Source organism: Otolemur garnettii, unplaced genomic scaffold (genome assembly GCF_000181295.1).
Source record: "Otolemur garnettii isolate 467f Iridium unplaced genomic scaffold, OtoGar3 scaffold00178, whole genome shotgun sequence".
NCBI classification, from domain to species: Eukaryota; Metazoa; Chordata; class Mammalia; order Primates; family Galagidae; genus Otolemur; species Otolemur garnettii.
In genome coordinates this window covers 2,042,570-2,060,675 of record NW_003852573.1, presented here as the reverse complement: position 1 = coordinate 2,060,675, position 18,106 = coordinate 2,042,570, and the positions used below count along the sequence as shown (strand labels likewise).

General features: G+C 41.9%; 1 protein-coding gene and 1 pseudogene across 1 annotated transcript; both read left to right on the top strand.

Annotated features, from left to right (window-relative positions):
- The first annotated feature begins 3,875 nt into the window (after window positions 1-3,875).
- LOC111728681 lies at window positions 3,876-4,019 on the top strand (annotated as a pseudogene).
- Window positions 4,020-5,796: 1,777 nt separating this feature from the next.
- Window positions 5,797-13,525, top strand: SLC30A1 (solute carrier family 30 member 1). The gene is made up of 2 exons (XM_003800517.2): window positions 5,797-7,003; window positions 8,752-13,525. Exons 1-2 carry the CDS (start codon window positions 6,385-6,387, stop codon window positions 9,654-9,656), a joined length of 1,524 nt encoding a protein of 507 aa, XP_003800565.1. The 5' UTR covers window positions 5,797-6,384; the 3' UTR covers window positions 9,657-13,525.
- The last annotated feature ends 4,581 nt before the right edge of the window (window positions 13,526-18,106 follow it).

The window sequence follows — 18,106 nt, the reverse complement described above, 5'->3', positions numbered from 1 at the left end:
TTAAACTGTATAAGAACCTAGAATGTTATCATGGCAGAGTTCAAGGGTGGGTCCCAATTTCATATAATTAATTTCATCTTGTGTGAGATAATTTCACAATAGAAGAGTGGTAGCCTGCTTAAAGTAAAGAAAAAGGTGAGCTAATTAATAGGAATGTGTCATGATGTTTTCTATACATCCAGTGTAGATACAGGACTGTGGGTGTTCAATAAGGATCTGTGGAATGAATGGATTAATTACTAAGTGGAGGAAAGAACACTTATCAGCATTCATGTGTTCAACAAATATTTACTGAGTACACTCCTGTGATGTGCCAAGCTGGCTAGCAATACAGGTAACCAAAAGCACATTCTTGCCCTTGTCCCCATGGAGCTTCTAGTCAAATCAAAGACTCTGTTTAATGTGAAATTGTATTTTTGCTAAGACCTACAATAGAGCAGGGCGATGAACCAAGAGAACATGTCCTGGAGTGAACTGACCTGGTCAGAGGGGTCAGGGAAGACTTCCCGAGGCACTGATCCTTGATCCAAGAGCTGTAGAATGAGCAGGAATCAATGTGGGGAAGTGAGAAGGGAAAAGTGTCCTAGGAGCAGGAACAGTGCACAGGCCTTTTGGCAGGAGGGAACAAGCAGATTCAGGGGTGTCAGAAAGACCAGTCCTGTTAGGCAGAGTGACATCATGAGGCTGGAGAGGGTGGTGGGGGCCACATTGGGTCTGCCCCAGCCTTGGGCATCCAAGTGGTTCGCCTGCTGAGTACTGGGAGGCCACTGAGGGATCTCAATTGCAGTGGTGGTAGAGGTGGGATGTGCACTGTGCAATGATCAGAACCAGGTTTTCAAAAGACCATTCCGGTGGTAAAATGGAGTATAATTTAGGAGCAGGAGGGCAGAATGGTCTGCAGGATATTCTTATAGTCTAGAGGAGAGACTGGAAATGCTCCCCTCCATGGAAGCTCCTGTGGTCTGGTCCTGGCCTTCCAACGAAGCCTTCTTCCCCAGAGGCCCTGCACCATGAGACAGAGGGAGGATCTGTATAATGAGCTTACCCCTCAAATCAGTGAAAGTGACCAAACTGGGGATCTGACTGGCATGAGCCTTTTTAAGTCCACATGAACGAGTTCCTCTTCGGTGAAATAATAAAAAAGTAGTTTCTGATAAATTTGCAAGTGGAGAACTCAGCCCTGAACTCATGGTGACCCCAAGTCCAGGTGGCCTGAAAGGCCCTACCTGACGGTATCCACTAGAAAGCTCTACCTTCTTTTTTCAACTCTTAACTCCAGTTAAGAAGCCGTTGAATACAAGCCCTCATTGAAGAGATGTGTATTAAGTGATGCCCAGAAAGGTTTAAGAACTTATCTGAAGTCACAGAGTAACTTTTAAGGGCTGGTTCCCTGAAATTTCTATCATCCTTATTAGGTGAGGGATTCTTGCAAAATGCTCTACTGGCCAGCATCATCTTTATAGACAAGTTGTGGATAAAGTAATAAAAACACAGTTTTAAATTAAATTTCACTTTTTAAACACTTTTATGCCACCTTTACTAGTTGGAGAATTTCATTCTTTTTAAAACCTCTATACTTTGTACTTTAAGTATGATTCCAGCCCCAAGAGTAGAAGGGAATAGACATTTTAGTTTAAACCTTAAGATGGAATAACCCTGAGCCCACAAAATTCACAAATGTTTTTAATGAACCTTTCTGCTTAGGTGACAGGCCTTTTATTTCTTTCTATTTAATTTCTAGGTATAACAAGAGAACTTAAAAGTTTTCTGTCTCTAAGAAAAATTAGTTTCCTTTTGCTACTAGCCCTCACTTGCCATTCTTTAGCTTAAATAACAAATATAAAAAGCTTGGTGACTCCGGGCCTCTCACTGTACAATTCTACTCTCCACACTGTTCTCGTTTCCCCTTTGCTTCCACGTGGGTTTCCTGCTCTATTTCTTTCGTGTGGTTTCCCTCATACCTCTGAGATCTTTTGTGCTGTGTTCTGGGCTTTATTACCACATTGTTACTTGTTTATTCTTTGTTCTACTGCCTGTTCCTTTGGGGGCAGCTAAAAAATCAAACCGTGGCCCTCATGTTGCCAGAGATCTCAGTTCATATTTGTAATCATTATTCAAGTATGTTCCAGAAGACAAATATAAAACCGCTAAAACCTAACTGCCTCATCATTTTTGCTTTAAGATTGAACATTAGAAGGGATTTACTGTCAACCAAAGTCAAATATAATCTGTTTTGCAGGTGGTTTGGTTTCTCTGTCTTTCCAAGTAAGATACAGCTTTATACAGTCATTTTGATCACCAAATTCAGACATATTTTTGTGTTTAGCAGTTCCTACAAGATTCTTTTAAACTTTCACTGAGAGCAAGGAAAGGTCCAGGGGGCTTTGAGATTGCACAGTTTGTGTTAAGCACTTGACTTTTGTTCAAATTAGCAGTCTCTTTCCAGAAGGAGCATTATTTTCTCATCTTTAAAGTATGCTGGGCTTGGTCAGACCGGATACTAGGCAAGCTATCAGGAGACTTTTCAAACATTAGGAAGAAAAAGCCAAGCCATCTTACTTAACCCGGGGCTACAACCTCCAAGGGTGGTTATGCATAAGGCTATGGTTTCCCTTCATTTTAATCTATTCCTGGCTGTACTAACACTGCATTAAGAAAACCAGCTGAAAAGGGAAAATTTTGAGTAAAGCTACCAAAGTCTTTTGCTTATACTAGGGGAGAGAAAGTTTGACTGAAATGTTTTGCAGTTAGGTAAATGGTATTACTCTCTCTGGAGTGCATGATTACAACTTTTCTACAACCTGGAAAATATACTGCCCTCTTACCCCCAAACCCCTGCCAGATTATGAGGGAATAAAGCACATTGTCTGGGAAATGGCCTAATTGTGTGTACCAAGTAGTTCTCAAAGTGGTTACTGAGTTGAGCCTAAGAGACCGTTTTTATTTTGATCTAAACCTCTCCCAATTTAGTCTGTTTATTTATTTATTTATTTATTATTATTATTTTGGGGGGGGCAGAGTCTTACTAGTCACCCTCAGTTGTGTGCTGTGCTGTCACAGCTCACAGCAACCTCAAACTCTTGGGCTTAAGCAATTTTCTTGCCTCAGCCTCCCAAGTAGCGGGGACTATAGGCACCCCCCACAACGCCAGCTATCTTTTTGTTGTCATTGTTTGGCAGGCCCAGTTTGGGTTTAAACCTGCTAGCTCTGGTGAATGTGGCTGGCGCCCTAGAGCTACAAGAGCTGAGCCTAGTCTGTTTAGTTTTTGAAGGATGATTACTCTGTGAAGCATTGCTGACTTTAGCATCTCTTTACTGGTTCTTCTTCGGATATCAAATTCTCACTTTAGAGAAATCTATTTTTTTTTTTTTTAGACGGAGCCTCAAGCTATCCCCCTGGGTAGAGTGCCATGGCATCACAGCTCACAGCAATCTCCAACTCCTGGGCTCAAGCGAGTCTCCTGCCTCAGCCTCCCAAGTAGCTGGGACCACAGGCGCCCGCCACAACGCCCGGCTATTTTTTTTTTTTTGGTTGCAGCCATCATTGTTGTTTGGCGGGCCCGGGCTGGATTCAAACCCGCCACCTTAGGTGTATGTGGCTGGCGCCTTAGCCGCTTGAGCCACAGGCGCCGAGCCGAGAAATCTATTTTTGAAAGAAAGGGTCACAGTAGCCCCCAGAGAAGGCAGAACAGTGTTCTTGGAACACTGGCCATTTCCATCAGGATATCTTGACCCATTAAGTGGCTCCCCAATTTCTATTTAGGAGAGGCTAGTTGGAAGGAGGTTTGACGCTGTGTTTACATATGATCAGAAAAATGTCGTTTGCCCATATCCAAGGACAAGACAACATGGAAGTCATAAAACTTACCGATCCAGATCCTTTCACAGCTCATAAGCGGGGCGATTGGGTTTTCATGCGCATGCGTGCGCACACCCCTCCTCCCTCTCCTTCCCCCCTTCCCCCACCCTCCCCGACCCCGCCAAATCTTGTTATGACATTGGCACATTACCCATCTGACATAAAAAAAACAAAACCAAAAACTTATTGATCCACTTCTTGGCACTGGCAAAATCCACACTTCACCTCAAATTAAACACATTTAAAAATAAAACTTTAAAACCAGCTCCTTGCCCCCAACCCCAACTTCCTCACCTGTTTAAAAGCAGTATTTTTCAAGTTAAAAATCTTTGTTTTCCTACTTACCTTTTCCTTCGCAATATCTAATTAATTAGAAAATGCTACCAATTTTTCCTTCATAATATCTTAGAAACTTTATTCTTTTCTATTCCAGCAAAACAGAAACTGTAGGTGAAGATCTGCCTCTCCAGTCTAGGGAGATGAGAAACACACCACATAAAAGAGGAAACAGGGCGGCGCCTGTGGCTCAAAGGAGTTAGGGTGCTGGCCCCATATACCATATACTGGAAGTGGCCTGTTCAACCCCGGCGGCCCCGGCCAAAAACTGCAAAAAAAAAAAAAAAAAAAAAGGAAACAAAAATTATAGGAATAATAAGAATACCAAAACAATGAAAAATAACATAGCTTGAAAGAAGCCTTAGGTACAACTTTTAACAATGGCTGGCACTAGAACAGCCGGGGTCCTTCCTCCTGTTCACAGGCTGTGGTGAGGCCTTTGGGGTCCAGCTCAGGCCACTCTGATGATTCCCAACCTTGGATCAGAAGCCTTCCCCTTCCAAATCAACTAATCTCCACGCATAGCACAGTGCATTATATATATTCCATCTAAACTAATGTTAACACAGTTTATCAAGAGTATTTCGTCATAATTTAACCTTATAGTTTACCTCCACCTGGCCAAAAGCTCATTCCCACTCCCCATAGCAACCAACACAGGATTCCACTGTTTGTAGTCTATAAATAAAATGTTACATCACAGAGCCTTAGAATCTGAGTTAGAAGGAATCTTTGGAGTTTCATTTGTCCAATCCTTTATAAATGAAGAAATAGGTCTAGAGAGATTAGGGGGCTTGCTCAAAGCCACACAGCTGGCTAGCTGGAAGGCAAGGGCCTGAACCCAGGTTTCTCTTGCTTGAGGTCTGTACCTGAAATTGGCTTTAGATAATCAGTGACAGAAATACTTGACCTTATACAAGATCTGGGGATGACGGGGATAGGAGTAATTTGCTTTACTGAAACATTCACAAAGATTTGTCTAAGCCACTCGAAAGACCTTCTGGAGGACTAACTCCTTAGCTTGGTGTTGAGCAGAGTCACAAGTTAACTGCGACACTTATTTATAAATTTGCCGGCTTAATCTCTGGCTCCTCTGACAGGAGGGCGCACCCAAGGGCCCGGCACGCAGGGGCTCTCCCTCTAGATCTGTCACACTGCCGCCGCCTGGCCTGCCCCCACGTGGACTTGGCTCTGAGGATCAAAGTCTACAGTTTGGCCCCGCAGGTGTGCTGGGGACTATGATGACCCGCTGAGTGGGAGCTCGGACTCCGCAGCGCCAGACGAGCTCCGGGCCGCCCCTCCTCCTCCCGCTGCACGCGGCCCGCGCCCCCACTTCACCCGCCGCTGCACCCGGCCACGGCCCCCCAGCCCACGCCCGGCTTCTGGAGGAAAAGACCCCGCCCCCATCAGTTGGCGCTACGACCCCGCCCCCTCCCGCCCCTCCGAGCCTTCATCCAATAGTGAACGCGAAAGGGCGGGATGAGGTGGCTGTCGTGAGGAGGTCCCGACCAATGAGGAAGCGTGCCGGGCCTGATGGGCGGGGCCTCAAGACCTTGTCACGCTCGGGTCCGTGTGAAAACGGGGGTTCCGAGTGCAAAGCAAAGTTTTTTTGTAAACCGTCTGCAAAGGCGGGGGGGCGAAGAAGGCGCCCGAAACCGGGCCGAGTGCAGCCGTGGCCGCCGCCTTTTTAGCTCCTCAGCCGTCAGCTCCTCTTTCCACCAGCAGCAGAGACCAGCAAGGAGAGCCCGCAGATGCTCGGAGCTTTCTCTGCGCGGAGCTGCCGGTCGCCTTCGCCCGCCGCCCTCCTGCTCCGGCTCCTGGTGCCCCAGCTCCAGGAGCCCCTGCTCCCCGCCGCCGTCGCCCCGGTGTGGGTGTGGGGGCCGCTGTGGCTGAGCTGGGCCTCGGCGCCTCCTCGGAGAAGAGCCGCCTGACGAGCTGCGCGCCGCGGCGCCGCCGGCTGGCTGAGGGCGCCCAGAGGCACGGGGCTCGGCGGCTTGGCCCCAGGCTCGCCCCCGTGTAACCCCGGGGGCCCTCAGCGGTTTCCCGAGCGGCCAGTCTCGGGCGGTAAGAGCCCCGCGCCGCCCGCCCTCCCCGTCTCGGGTCCGCCGGGTCGCCGACCCTCCGCGCCTCGCAGCCGCCACCTCCCCCCGAGTTTCCGGGCCGTGCTCGGTGGGCCCCTCAGCCGCAGCCATGGGGTGCTGGGGTCGGAACCGGGGCCGGCTGCTGTGCATGCTGATGCTGACCTTCATGTTCATGGTGCTGGAAGTGGTGGTGAGCCGGGTGACCTCGTCGCTGGCGATGCTCTCCGACTCCTTCCACATGCTGTCGGACGTGCTGGCGCTGGTGGTGGCGCTGGTGGCCCAGCGCTTCGCCCGGCGGACCCAAGCCACCCAGAAGAACACATTCGGCTGGATCCGGGCCGAGGTGATGGGGGCTCTGGTTAACGCCATCTTCCTGACCGGCCTCTGCTTCGCCATCCTGCTGGAAGCCATCGAGCGCTTCATCGAGCCGCACGAGATGCAGCAGCCGATGGTGGTCCTCGGGGTCGGCGTGGCTGGGCTGCTAGTCAACGTGCTGGGGCTCTGCCTCTTTCACCATCAGAGCGGCTTCAGTCAGGACTCCGGCCACGGCCACTCGCACGGGGGGCATGGCCACAGCCACGGCCTCCCCAAGGGGACCCGCGTCAAGACCACCCGCACCATGGGCAGCGACAACGTGGCTCCAGGCGAGCAGGGGCCTGATCAGGAGGAAACCAACACCCTGGTGACCAATACTAGTAATTCTAATGGGCTGAAGCTGGACGCAGCAGGTGAGCAGAGAAAGTCGCCGCAGGTGGTTGGGATTGGGGAACCCGGACCCTCGCCTGGCCCTCTGCGGGACGGGCCGCACGCCCCCTGCTGCCGGAGCAGGCCTGAGCCGAGCCACCTCTTTTTTGGTCCCTCCCGGTCGCGCACACGCCCGGCCAACCGGGAAATTGAATCCTCCTTCAGCTGGAGTGTAAGGAGCCGGGCGGTGCGGGGTGGTGGGATGTATGTAGGTGAGGGCTGTGCATCTGACCCTAAGTCTTTTCTGGTGATGGCTATAATATACCAAAAAATCCTTCCCGGTTCTAGTTCTTGGCCCTCTTGGGAAACAGAAAATCCCCCATTTGTCCTTAGTTGTTGAGTGTTGGAAAACATTGCTCTGCCAAAGTAGTTCTTTCGCCCATTGAATACATTTCATAACATTACATTCACACCGTATAAGCCCTAGTTAAAGGTTTCTTTTATGAACAGCAATGTATATTTCAGCTAAATGACCCCAAATCCCGAAGATCATAGATTTAGGATTTGTCTGGGCAAGTTTAGTACTTACTACACTTAGGACTTTTAATAATCGTACCAAAATAAAAGTAATGGTAATTTATTCATCTTTTATTTTTAATGGATGCTTTTCATTCTGAATGTCAATGCTGTTGAAGGAAATTCGGAAATCAACCAACGTCCTACTACCCAAGCTCAGTGATGTTAACAATTTGGTGTATTTCCTTCTGTATTTATTTACCATGTTGTATCATACTACATTGACAGCTTTCCTTTTCAGGTGCAGGATATGTTAATAGCATTCACTTGTACATTGAAAAGTTTTAATAAGTGATTACTCCACCCAACAAGGTGTTAATCCAAAGAAAATTAAGCTGCCCTAGTGTGTGGTTCCTTTAGGACAGTGGTTCTCAACCTGTGGGTCGACCCCTTTTTAACAAAGAAAATACATTAGGAAGGTTGAGAACCACTGCTTTAGGAGATCAATACTTTTGCTTTGAAAGCTGGGGCAAGTAGTGATCATTTAATTTCAACTTTTTTGATAGTCTAATTTTTTTTTTAGGGGTTTGCTGTTGCTTAGGCTGCTCTCTGACTCCTGAGCTTAGGCAGTCCACCTACCTTGGCCTCCCAGAGTGCTAGGATTACAGGTGTGGGCCACCATGCCTGGCCTGTAGTTGGGGTTTAAACCCACTCTACCAAGGAACTATCTTTTATATTCAGTGTTAAAAGTTTAAAAGTTAAAACTGGTTTTATTCTCAAGCAGTTAACCTAAGTGACAGAGTGATAGGAGAGATGGTTGGGATTGGGGAACCCGGACCCTTGCCTGGCCCTCTGCAGGATGGCCCGCATGCCCCCTGCTGCCAGAGCAATCAGGCATTTTATATTAGTAGACTTATCCATAACTACATTTAATTTTGGGTGATAGTGTTCAATTTTATGATTTCTTTGGTATATGACAAAAAGTATAGTACAATGTTTACAGAACCCCAGCCCCATAGAAAAGATGTAGTTTTTTGGAGGCAGGGTGCTTAGGAGAGTAGAAAAGCAAATTATCATAATGACTTAATTTAGTCCTGGCCATTATGTCCTGGCTTGTTCCCAGAATGTCAATTTATATTAAGTTTGCTCTAAGCACATTTTTTATTGTGCTTTATGAAAAAAATTTTGCCGCCTTCACCGCTTAGATGAAATTAGACAAGGATGTTTATGTAAACTCTTTTGATGTAACTTACATAAAATTTTTATTTCTTTGTAGATCCAGAAAAACCTTTAAATAATGATCCAGTGGAAGTACAAGTGAATGGAAATCTTATCAGAGAACCTGACAGTGTGGAATTGGAAGAAGATGATAGGGCTGGACAACTTAACATGCGTGGAGTTTTTCTGCATGTCCTTGGAGATGCCTTGGGTTCAGTGATTGTAGTAGTAAATGCTCTGCTCTTTTACTTTTCTTGGAAAGGTTGTTCTGACGGGGATTTTTGTGTGAACCCTTGTTCCCCTGATCCCTGCAAAGCATTTGTAGAAATAATTAATAGTACTCAGGCAGTAGTTCATGAGGCTGGTCCTTGCTGGGTGCTATATTTAGATCCAACTCTTTGTATAGTAATGGTTTGTATACTTCTTTACACAACTTATCCATTACTTAAGGAATCTGCTCTTATCCTTCTACAAACTGTTCCTAAACAAATTGATATCAGAAATTTGCTAAAAGAACTTCGAAATGTTGAAGGAGTTGAGGAAGTTCATGAATTACATGTTTGGCAGCTTGCTGGGAGCAGAATCATTGCCACTGCTCACATAAAATGTGAAGATCCAGCATCATACATGCAAGTGGCTAAAACCATTAAAGACGTTTTTCATAATCACGGAATTCACGCTACTACCATTCAGCCTGAGTTTGCTAGTGTAGGCTCTAAATCGAGTGTAGTCCCGTGTGAACTTGCCTGCAGAACGCAGTGTGCTTTGAAGCAATGCTGTGGGACACTGCCACAAGCCCAATCTGGAAAAGATACAGAAAAGGCCCCAACAGTTAGCATTTCTTGTTTAGAACTTAGTGACAATCTAGAGAAGAAGCCCAAGAGGACTAAAGTTGAAAACATCCCAGCTGTTGTGATAGAGATAAAGAAAACGCCAAACAAACAACCTGAATCATCTTTGTGAGTCTTGAAAAAGATGTGACATATGACTTTTGCTTTAAACTGCAAGAGGGAAAAAAAAGACTCCATTGAAATTCTAAGTTTGCCAAGTAGTGTAACAGAAGTACTTGTCTGGTCACACAGTTTAATTCTATTTTTGTAAGAACATAATGGGACTGCATAACAGAGTTCTATATACAACTTTGTGATTATTAGTACAGAGTACAGCTGTGCTATAACAGTTTTGGAAAGCCAGTTTTAACACTATGTTACATTTTTGTTTAAGTATAAACCTTATATAACATAATGACATTTGATTTCCAGTTTTCCCATGATAAAAATTAGGGGGATAAATAAATTAAAATTGTTACTGAAATTTCTCTGCTTTTCTTTTCCCCCAGTGTTATACTTTGTTTATTAGAATTATAATAGCTAGATCTCTAAAATCATCAACAATTTATTTGCTTTGGCATTTTAGGTAATATTTACTTTCCTTTTAGTATCATTCCATAGCATAATGGGAACATATTTTAAGAGTGACTCATGGCTATTCATAGGACATAAGAAAAGTTACTATCCTGTATTCTTCTATATTGCTGAGTATTAGTCTAATGAACAGTGAGACAAATAAATTGAACTATAGTTTACATACAATAGGGCATATGGGGAGTAAGAGCAGGGATGGAAGTTTACTGAACTAAATATTTAGATTATTGTATATTAATATTCAGACTACATTTCTGAATTATTTTGAGAATTTCAACTCATTTTATCCTACCAAAGTTAGTCTAAAACATGGACGTGTTCACCAGCATTACTTTGAAAGGTTGATATAGAAACATTGAGCTGAAAGTTTACTCACAAAATATATAAATATTTTTAAGAGTGTTAACTTAGCATCTAATATACTTAATTACATGCTAAATGCAAGCTATTAATGTAATCTTTTAAATTGTGGATGTTTCAAAAAAAAACTTCAAAGTTAACGTCATTTCATGGTGAGCAATCGTGAATGAATTTAAACCAAGCTTTTCAAGCACAACCAACAATACTTGTGCTTTGCCAAGAGCCACTAACTTGAGAGAAAAAATCAGGAAGTAATGCAATTGGATATTAAATTATTAGAAAGCAAAATTAATAATTAAAGCATTCTATAAGTCATATTGACATTGCTTGGATAGTCTAACAGTGGCTTATTTTGCAAGATGCCACATGTCTACACATGAAATTGTTCTTGGCTGTTTCCTTGTTGCTATAGATTTCAAATCCAACACAAATATTATTTAAGGGTATTTAAGTTATATTTTTTGTGACAGAGGGGTTATGCATTGTCATGAGAATGTAGACTTTTATCCTCAAAAAGATGGATATTTAGTGTCAGTTATCATGTATAGTTCTATTTTTCTAGAAACAAGGTATTCTGACTACTTTAGTAACTTTTATAGCTGACTACTTTTACGATTGGCTACCTTTTGGGATTTGAAATAATTCATTGTTTAACGGGTCAGAAGATGAAAGTGTTGGAATTTGACAGTTACTTTTTAAAGGGATGATCTTTTGCAGTTTTTTTCCCTAGTACAAGCCTGTTGCTGGCAATGGGCCTATTTAAGAACAGCTGATTTTTCCAATGAGAATGTAGTAATTTTTGGAACATAGTTTGTAAGTTCACATTTACTATAATGGGCCAAAACCATAACCTGCCAGTTTGCAGTACATCTTGATCTTTTAATACTCTTTATCTGCTATTGTGTAACTCAATTCCTAAACTGATAGTTATCTTGAATTTTGCAAAAAGGTTTTTTTTTTTTTAAACTTAACATCATTTGGGGATCTCGATATGTGGGTGGACAAGAGAGAAAGCTGTGAATTGTACTTATCATGTACATTCCTGATTTAACACTTTACAGAACATTTTATTAAGATCTGAAAACAATGTTATGTAAACATTTTGGCGATGATACAATAGGATAACTGGCCAAATACATTACATTCACTGGGGTTTTCTTTACATCCGATCTATTTGGGGTCTGTTTTAAAGGCGATATAACACCTAAGTATAAGACATCAACTGAATGAGGGTTTTAAAATGGTATATAAGCATGAGCCAAGGACTATGGTTTGGTTTTTCAAAAGTGCTTTGAAGATAACAGCCTGTAGGTTTTAGTTATTTCACTTTTCATAATTTTTAAGTAGCTTATACTACGTGTGTATCAAAGTGGTACCACGGGATTTTCTTTTTTCAGAAGACTTTGTCATAGCAAAATCAGTGGGCACTGACTCACCTTTTGAGTTCTAGTGGACAATTTATTTATTTCTTTACAATGCACTTTCTAACCCATTTTAGCTATATTAGCATTATCTTAAAAAAAAAAAAAGACATGCTTGTATATTTAAATATTGCTGGGATTTAAGTGTCTTTTCCAAAATAGTTTTTCCCTTTCTGAAAGAAAATTAGGGAAATACCCTAATTTATAAGATAACTTAAAACCCAATATTTAAATACGCTGTTTTATAACACTGCATCAGTTTTTGGAGTTGCATCTCTCCTGCTGGCTCTTTTATATTTGAGCAAGATCAGTGTAGAATATGTGTTTAGAGACTTGTCCGTTGTGTCAATTTAGTGAAAAGGAGGTGCTGCATGTGCCTGAATTAAACCAACCAGAATTTTTCCCAAGCCAAATGCAGCCTTAGTGATTAGAGATTTAATTCTCCATTGTCACTATTTTTGCTTGGATGATTGTTTAGTTTTTTCTGAAGGGTACTTACATTGTAAAAGTTTGGACTAGACCTAAAAAGCAAAATCCTCAAGAACCTTGCTATGTGTGTTTTAATGTTTTAGAAAACAAATGTTGAATAACTAAGGTATATAATTTGAATAGAAAAAAATTCCACCAAGTGCACCTTGGAAAATCAGTAGCTAGAAGACTATGTTAATATGTCTGTGTCCAGTTAATTATGAATTTTTGAAAGTTGTGAGGGAAAAGATCTATGGAACTTAATGTGAAATATTTAGTAGGTTAACTGGTATTGAGTTAAAGATTTTTACTGTTTATATGGAGATATCATTTGAATGATAAAAATGTCATTAACCTGCTGTCTTAAGATGTTCACACAAATAGAGAGGAGAGTAATTCTACAATATAAAAATATTTATTTTAATACCGAGTTTCAGTTAAGTCATAAAACAGTGTTAAAATTTAAAACTCTTGGGAAGGTAGGGAGGTTTTTTTGTTGTTTTTTTTAAATTGAAACTGTGTCATATAGTGTTTCACCGTCTATGAAATGGGAATTGTAATAGCACTATTTTGATGTAGCTCTACCAATATTATGTGGTAATGCTGTTTTGTTTTACTAACAAGCTCTGGAATATTTAGCAGTCATTTTCACTGGCACAAGAGCCTTTGTATGTTATTCAATTTAAACTTTTAAACCAAAAAATTTATGGTCCAGTGTCTTTGGCAAAAAGATGCTGGAGGGAATGTAACATACAATTAATGTGTGATTATATATAAAAAAGACACAAATTGCCATGTTATGGTTCTGCCTTGAAACAGCACAATGAAGTGTATCAGTGTATTCTGTGATTCTTTATGAAACTTTCATATTGTGTTGTTTTTGTGTCTACTGTTGCCTGTCCTTTGGACCAGATGTGGCTCAGTTAAATGCAGTTATCATCTCATTAAATGCAGATGCAGATAAAATGTCTTTAGTGCTGCAACATTTACCTAACTTTTTGTATGTTTTATGACTGTGTGTTATTTTCCAAAGCTGTTCCTACCTCACCATGAGGCTTTATGGATTGTTATGTATTATAAATGTTCTATATGAGACAGACTACTGTGTTTCTTCTCATTTATTAAAAGTTAAGTAGAAAAATAAACTAATTTTAATATCGACTTCATTTGTGCATGTGGCCTCCCCTGGGTTTATGTAGAAGAGGGTTGGATTTCAGGTATTGAGAGATTGCAGTTTAACATAAATGTTGCTAGTGTGCAGAGTGAAGACTCCTGTGGAAAAAGCAAATGTGGGCCAAAATTACAATAGAAATTAAAAGGGGAACACTACAAAGGCTCTGCAGGACTCTAAACCGATTGTAGATCAAAAGACCCTGATTCCAGAGGGGTCCTACTTCATATAGAGAAAGGAATGCTACACAGAGGCCAAGGAAACTATAAGCAGACAGGCCTTGCTGGGTTTAGATCGATCATTTGCTTTTTGTTTGATCACATTTCTACCAGTCTTACCTATGTAGTAAAGCCTCCATAAAACCCCCAAAGGACAGAGGTTGGGGCACCTCCAGATAACTAAACGCATGAAGGTTCCTGGAGAGGGTAATCATGCCCAGGGAGGGCATAGGAACTCTGGGCCTCTTCCCCTATACCTTGCCCTGTGCATCTCTTCATCTATATTCTTTGTAATATCCTTTATAATAGAGGAGTAAATATAAGTGTTTCCTTGAGTTCTGCGAGCTGCTCCAGCAAATTAAACCCAAAGATAGTCACGGGACCCCCAACTTGGTTAGACATTCTGAAGACCTGGACTTGAAACTGGGGTCTGACTGGGAGGGCTGTCATGGGGACTGAACCTTCTGATGCTATTCTCCAGGTAGTGTCAGAATTAATTGGAAGGTACCCAGCTGGTGTCTGCTACTTGTTGGTAGAGAAGCCTCCCACCAATTTGATCACAAGTCTGTAGATGATTGTTGTGGGACGAGAGCAGAGAAAAACACAGTTTGTGTTTTTCTCAAATGCTGCTTCTTTTGGTACTTGCTATTTTTTATTTGTAAGTGTAGTTTCTAATGAAGATTAGTAAATATTTTATAGCTACAAAAATCGTCTGAAGCTATTAACCCAAGTTAGTACATTAGTGTGGTCAGGACTATCACATATGTAGTTTCTTATATAAAACATATTTTGAACTTATATTTCTGGCTGGGAAACAACAGTTGAAAAATCAATTGATAATAAATGATGATAAATAATTAAGGGATCTGATAAATAGATACTCCAAAGAAGCGGTAAGAGATCTTTGGAAAGTGCTATATGGGCCAAAATGGAAAGGAGCAGGGCTTGAGAGAAAGGGAGTATAGAATAGTAAAGAGTTGGCAGTGGACAGATAAGATTATAAAACAGAAGGTTAAATGTGCCACACCAACCAATTGGAATTTGGTTTTATAGGAAATGAGAAGGTTACCAATAATTTTTGAGTGAAAAAATGAGAAAATGGAAAGTACTATAAAGGATAGATTTGGAATGGATGTAAGTGAAGTGAGATAAGAAAACAAAACAGTTTACCAGATAATTCATTGCTAAGAACTTGGACTAGTTCCCAAGTACACATGTCTACCTGTACATATATCAAATTTCAATTGCTTCTATACACCGTTTTTCATATTTTAACGTTTCTGAAATCAGAATGCATAGCTATAATCAGTAGTATCTTCTCATTGTTATCAAGATGTGTCTAACTTCTCAGGTTACAGAAAAAATTACCTTCCCAGGCAATACGGTCTTTCAAAAAGTATTTGCCAACATTTCCAAAAGGGTAATTTCATGTATTTTGCATTGCACATTTGGGTGAGAGCTGTTTCTTTCCAATTAAATGAAAATATTCTAAGAAAGTCAAGTAACATTTGTTTTTAAAGGAATTTCAAAGACATTTCTGAGCCTTTGGAACTGACCATTTTTGTCCTCACCTCAGCATGTAGCCTATACGGTCCTTTTCTTTTAAATCAAGTAATTTATGATACTTTGTTGCTTTTGCTTATTTAAGGACCTATTTCTAGCCAGACTATGGAGGCTCATACCTGTAATCCCAGCATTCTGGGAGGCTGAGGCTGGAGCTTGAGCTTAAGAGCTCAAATCCGGCTTGAGCAAGAGCAAAATCTCGTCTCTACTAAAGATAGGAAAGTTAGCCAGGCATCATGGCAGACACCTGTAATCTCAGCTACTCAGGAGACTGAGGCGGGAGAATCATTTGAACCCAGGAGTTTGAGGTTGCTGTGAGCTAGGCTGATGCCATGACACTCCACCCTGGGCAAGAGAGTAAGAATCTGTCTCAGAAATAAATAAACAAATAAATAAATCGGGTGGTGTCTGTGGCCCAAGGAGTAGGGCATCGGTCCCTTATACCGGGGGTGGTGGGTTCAAACTCAGCCCCAGCCAAAAACTGCAAAATAAATAAATAAATAATAGAAATCCACTTCTCTTCCAGATTATAAACTGTGGGGTCAGGCTATGTTTTATTCATCTTAATTTTCCTCAGGATATAGCACAGGGACTAGCAGCACACTATAGGTATTCAAAGATGTTTGGATGAATATTGAGGCATCAAATGGCAGGAGTAGAAAAAGGTATACAGTAGGAATAATACTCTTGCCAGCTAAAATACACTGAGCCCTTGTTACATACCAGGCACATTCATTTAACCCTTACAAACCATTAAGTATAATCCATTACTCCCATTTTACAGACAGACTAAGGTATGAAAGCACCTAACCCACAGTCACATAGCTAGTAAGTGATGGAACTGGACCTGGACCTCAGCAAGAGGTCACAGCAAGTATTCCTCTTTACTTTGGACTGTTCAACCACTGACTTCATAAGCAAATTCAGAATAAAGAGTTCTGATTTTCATCCAATGAGTAGTAGTAGATGAACAAAGCACAGGGGGTCTTTGGAGACTCAAGGAGCAGAGGTGATTGCAGTAGATGTGGATGAGTAGACACAAGGAAAAGATCATCTGCCTTTCAACAGGGGTGCTGTTAGCTTTGGGGTGAGAGGGTTCATCAAAGTACAGAAATGCCCCATGCATTTAGAAGTTTAGCCTCCTTCCACACACATGAGAGAGCTACCTCTCTCTACCTCTACCCATTATCGAGACACCCCAACTGTTTCAGATGTCCCCTAGGGAGGCAGTATAGCCCTATTAGAACCCACAAAAGGCTAAGCCAGTGTGTTCTCTTCCCCAGGAACAAAATGCTACTTCTAGTCCCCTCCTTTTGCATAAATCCCTAGTGTTTTGTACGAACTTCAATTTCATCTATAAGTCCAGGAACTGTGCCTCCATGCCTTGATAACAAAATAGAAAGTCTGATGGTTTCGATTTCTGAGACTTATGACAGGTGATAAAAGGATTGCTATCGGAGTCAAGAGTTCCTCTGATTTTTTAAGAAGATCGTTCTACCCAAGAAAGTTGCAGATGTGGCCATCTGACTTGGTCACAGAAATCCTTGGTTAGCTGTTTTGAAGTATAAAGTGAAAATGGGTTTCTGGCAATATACAAGGGGTTCAAAATCAACGCCTTTTATTAAAATCCATATTTGGGCTTGGCGCCTGTGGCTCAAGTGGCTAAGGCGCCAGCCACATACACCTAAGGTGGCGGGTTTGAATCCAGCCCATACCCGCCAAACAACAATGATGGCTGCAACCAAAAAACAGCCAGGCATTGTGGCAAGTGCCTGTGGTCCCAGCTACTTGGGAGGCTGAGGCAGGAGACTCACTTGAGCCCAGGAGTTGGAGGTTGCTGTGAGCTCTGATGCCACAGCACTCTACCCAGGGGGATAGCTTGAGGCTCTGTCTCAAAAAAAAAAATCCATATTTGATGTGATGAATATTCACATCAAAATTGATAAGGATTGACCGCGATTTTTCTTTGTAATGTTGAAAAATGTCAAGGACAATATTAGACAAAGTTGATTTGGACTTTGTATAGCCTGGAACAAGGGTGGCCTTTAATGATACCTACTCTGGGCTCTTGCCTCACACTTTAGATTCCTCTGGCAGGTCATGGCAATAAGATGGTATTTATTGATAAAGCTATTGGGTCTCAAGTTTCTATACATTTTTAATAGCTAATGAACCAGAAAAATTAGGTGGTAGAGAGAATAGTATCCCCCCAAAAGATGTCCATGTCCTAATTCCTAGAACCTGTGAATACCTTATATGACAAGGGACTTAACAGATGTAATTTGGGCTCTTGAGGTGGGGTGAGTATCTTAGATAACCTGGATTACCCAGTGTAATCATAAGGGTCCTTATGAAAGGAGGCAGGAGAGTCAGAGAGAAGAGGGTAGGAAGGCAGAGGCAGGGGCTGTGGTTAGGGATTTGGAGATGCCGGCTTTGAAGATAGAGGAAGTGGGCATAGGTTAAAAAATACAAGTGTCCACAAGAAGCTTGAAAAGGTAAAGGATTCACTCAGTGATATTCACCACTGCAGGCTAGTCTCTCTTCTTCTTATGTTTCTTTTTTCCTGGTCCCTCTTAGTGCCTCCAAAAGGAACACAGCTCTGCAGACACTTGTCTTTATTCCATAAGGGTCATTTTGGACTTAAGTCTTCCAGAACTGTAAGATAATAAATGTATTCTGTTTTAAGCCCCTAGAGCTGTGATAATTTGTCACAGTGTCAATAAGAAATTAATAAATAGATATTAAGGCATAAGTATAATTTAAACATTACATTTTTATATTTACTGTT